The sequence below is a fragment of the Cicer arietinum genome, chromosome 2 (assembly GCF_000331145.2).
Source record: "Cicer arietinum cultivar CDC Frontier isolate Library 1 chromosome 2, Cicar.CDCFrontier_v2.0, whole genome shotgun sequence".
Taxonomy (NCBI): domain Eukaryota; kingdom Viridiplantae; phylum Streptophyta; class Magnoliopsida; order Fabales; family Fabaceae; genus Cicer; species Cicer arietinum.
Genome location: NC_021161.2, coordinates 3,844,082 through 3,847,941, shown reverse-complemented (window position 1 = coordinate 3,847,941; position 3,860 = coordinate 3,844,082). Strand labels below are relative to the sequence as shown.

Genomic DNA, 3,860 nt, shown 5'->3' with positions numbered 1-3,860 from the left:
TTGAACCATTTCACACAAGATACGAAAATATGACAAATGAAAGGAATATAATGTAAATTTTATTAAATTATCCTTGTTAATTATTGATACATTCTCTTTACCATAAATAGGGGTGGGAATAAGCCAGACTTTGAAAGGCCTGAGCCTGACCTACAATTAATTTTTTAGGGAGAAAATAAAATAGTTAACTTCTCTTGGTATTGCTAAAGCATATGTATGTAGGTATTTATACACACAAGTTGAACCCTCAAAAGTATCTAAATTTGACCAAATTTCAGCATTATTTAAGTGTGTGCAAATCTTTTTGTTTAAAGAAATTATTTATTTTGTCATATTAAGTAAATTTCCAAATATATAGATTTACAATTGTTTTTTTTTTTTTGGGTAAAGACTACCCTTTATTACTTTATTATATGATATTTGACTACCCCTAGATAATACTAATTTATTTTGTCACATCTTGTAAAAAAATTATATTGTCACATGAAGTAAATTTTAAAGGTTATGTTTTTTAAAACTAAAGGTATTTACATATAATTTATTGGTATTGATATTTGACTGTATCCTAAAAAGTTCATTAAAAAAAATGAAAGAAAATGTTCTTAAAAAAATACATTTAAGAATATGTATCACAAAGGGTAAATTTTTATGCATTTATTTTTCTATCAAAATTTTATTTCCCCACCCCCCAATTTTTGATATTGACTATCTTACTCTTTTTAACTTTATATAAAATAATGGAAAGTTTTTCACCAGTCTCTTTTTTCACCCCCACATTCGAAAATTTCCAAAAATTTCAGAATATTCGAAAGTTTCAAACTTTCGAAATTATTCAAAGTGAATTTTTTCTATATTTCGAAACTTTAATTAAATTTAAAACATTCGAAATTTAAATTAACATAATTAAATACAAATTTCGAAACTTACGATGATTCTGAAAGTTTCGAAATGAACTTTTCCAGAAACATTCGAAAATTTGAAAGAATGTGAAACTTTCGAAGGTATAACTTTTAAAACTTTGGGTGAATTTGAAAGTTCCGAAACACAAATTTCAGAAAATTTCGAAAGTTTCGATGAATCTTAAACTTTTGAAACACATATTCTTCGAAAGTCTTTTTTTAGGCCTAAGCCTGACATACAACCTATCATAGGCTTTTTTTTCAGCCTGACATGGCCTTTTTAAAAGTCTGACCTGACTTGGAAGCCTATTTAAAAGCCTTATTCATATTAAAACATTTAAATGCTCTACTCATACCACATGTTTTCCACATACCAATATCAATGTACATATCTATATATATTAAACAAAAAAATAATTTTTCTAACAAAATTATTTTAAAAAAAATCTGAAACAAACATCCTTTAAACCCTAAAACATAATTCTTGGTTTTAAAGAATTACACACAAACTTTTTGAGGAACACAAACACCTTGACTCTACAAGGCAAATCTTCTCAACATAACCTGAAAACCTACAGATTACTTGAGGAACGGGAAAGCCACTATTGGGTTTGGGTACAAGAGTTTGTAACAAATTGGTTTACTTCTAATAAGTTGATTATAACAACGACTGTAACACTTAGAAAATATTTCTTTTGAGGAAGTGTTTCTCTAGACCTTAACCTTATGAACTCTAATGACATAGGTTGTGCTTATGAGTTCTCTTGTTTTATTCTTCAGACTTGAGTATCTATTTATAAAATAGGTTAGAGTTTCTCCTTTGTCCTTAGAAAACCTGAATCATATCTTTGCAAATAATAATAATGTATCTTCTTGTGAATGTTTCTTCTTGTAAATAATCCTTCCTTGACCATATCTTCTTGTAGATTCTGATCAACTTTTCTTGTAAATAATTCATATATTCTTGTAGATAAATCTTGATCAATTCTTCTTATAATAATTCATATCTTCTTGTGATAAATCTCGATTAAATTAATCTTCTTGTAAATAATTCATATATTCTTATAGATAAATCTTGATGAAATATTCTTGTAAATGATTCATAAATTCTTTTAATCCAAACAATTCTTTTTTAGAGGGCATGGCACATCCATAAATTATGTTTATTCAATTAAAAAATTGGTTTAGCATTTGAGAAATTAAAACCATAGCAAAGGAGCTAAAAGAACTACCAACGAGATAGTTATTGTTTAATTAACTCAACATTAAGAAACTAACAATAGAATAATTTGGCAAAGCTATATTACTAATGCCTTTGTAAGTAAAATATCCTAAAATGATTTGGAGTGTGCAGCCATGATTTCTGTTCTACTTATCCTAGAGAAATATGAGTCTAGTACTTCCACAGACGAAATCTTGGAGTTCTTCACGAATAAAATTGCGCCCAGTCTCAGACCAATAGGAAAGACAATCAAAACCTTCAAACGATTTTCCATTTCCTAAATAGATTTTTGAGCGAGGGCTGAAAGTGATATCCTCTAGCGAAATCGCATTTTTTAGAAAGTGAATAGCAAGCTCAATTTCAGTATTTTGGCCAACACAACCATGAAATTCAACATTCTTCAACTCACAATGAAAGAATGTTGGATGTTCCCTTCTCTGTCTGTTATTGGCACACAACTCAGGACATGCATTCTGTAACACAATACAAAGACGACATAATAATATTAAATAATCATAATAATAAATTTGTATTAATGTGTATAAATCTTGCATAGAGCACGAGTAATGACAACTACATTAGAATGAGTAAAAATATAGTAGAGTTTGTATATGTATATACCCCAATATATAACTTTTGGAGACGTGGACATGCCATAACCACGTCTAAAATCCACAAGTAATCTTCATCAACTTCTTCTGATATTTCAATAATAAACAACTCCAATACTTTAAGATTTTTAAAAGGACCCATAGTTGTTGGAAACTTAGATATCTGCACTCATGCATAGAAAAAAAAATTACATACAGATGAACATAAATCAAATTAATAAAATATCAAAAGTTAATGAATAAAATTATAATATATAATTGAGATTTGACTTGCCAATGATGGATTCAAAATCATACTAAGATTTTGAAGTTGAGGGAGTGAGTCCAATATAAAAACAGAATTTAAAATTTCTGAAGATTGATCTTCCAATATTAGATCACTTTTTGAATTCAAATAAAATGTTGCTAGTTGGGGAGCATCAATAGAAGAAAAGTTTAGAATGCTACCACCACCAAACTCAAAGGATGATAGATTTGGGGTAACAATATGAGATGAAGAAGGGTGGAACTAACGATAAGAATTGAACCATTAAAATAACAATGTAAAAAGCTGAGGTCTTCAAGATGGAAGCATTTAGTAGATAGACATAACATGAGATCATATTCTACTGTGAGTTCTTCTAGAACAAGGGTCTTAAGTTGCTTGAATCCAGAAAACTCAGCATGTGGTAATAGATGGCAATTTCTTAGGTGTAGATGATTTTTAAACTCAGAAAAAAGAGCATGGGGAAACCTGTAAAGGTCAAGGTTAGGCATGCCGAATGCATCACAAGAGAATAAGATCTCAATCCGTTCAGCACCCTTGGCAATTGCATAAGAAATCCACTTATCGATAACATCTTGGTGCTCATAACCTAAGAGAAAATCCACTCTTAGTGAATTTATATTTTCACCTTGTTGATCATGCTCGTTAATGCGTTGATCTACTCTTCGAATAAACTCTTGTCTAACACGATCAAATAACTCTAAGTCCTCTTCTTTAAATTCATAAAGTGAATCGCTGTAGCATGGAGTTTTTGAATTTATACAAGGGTACGTTAGTATGCTTCCGGGCATATTAGCAAAAACACTGAACTCTTCCATTTCATTGCTTGCAAATAAATTGTCGAGGTCAAAATTGAGATCCAT

The 3,860-nt window shown here is 29.4% G+C and overlaps 1 protein-coding gene across 1 annotated transcript; it reads right to left on the bottom strand.

Annotated features, from left to right (window-relative positions):
- Positions 1 to 2,276: 2,276 nt before the first annotated feature.
- On the bottom strand, positions 2,277 to 3,860 carry LOC101504341 (uncharacterized). The gene is made up of 4 exons (XM_004513307.2): positions 3,342 to 3,860; positions 3,007 to 3,240; positions 2,743 to 2,895; positions 2,277 to 2,594 (listed from the first exon to the last, which is right to left on the bottom strand). The coding sequence occupies exons 1-4, from the start codon at positions 3,858 to 3,860 to the stop codon at positions 2,277 to 2,279; spliced, it is 1,224 nt and encodes a 407-aa protein (XP_004513364.2).

What these genes read in the sequence shown, in the direction of transcription:
- LOC101504341 (XM_004513307.2), bottom strand. Translation starts at nt 3,860, where the DNA reads ATGGATCTCAATTTTGACCTCGACAATTTATTTGCAAGCAATGAAATG. An exon ending in TTGTTCTAGAAGAACTCACA is followed by an intron (nt 3,241 to 3,341) that starts GTAGAATATGAT and finishes TCTTATCGTTAG; the next exon opens with TTCCACCCTTCTTCATCTCA. An exon ending in TCCAAAAGTTATATATTGGG is followed by an intron (nt 2,595 to 2,742) that starts GTATATACATAT and finishes ATTGTGTTACAG; the next exon opens with AATGCATGTCCTGAGTTGTG.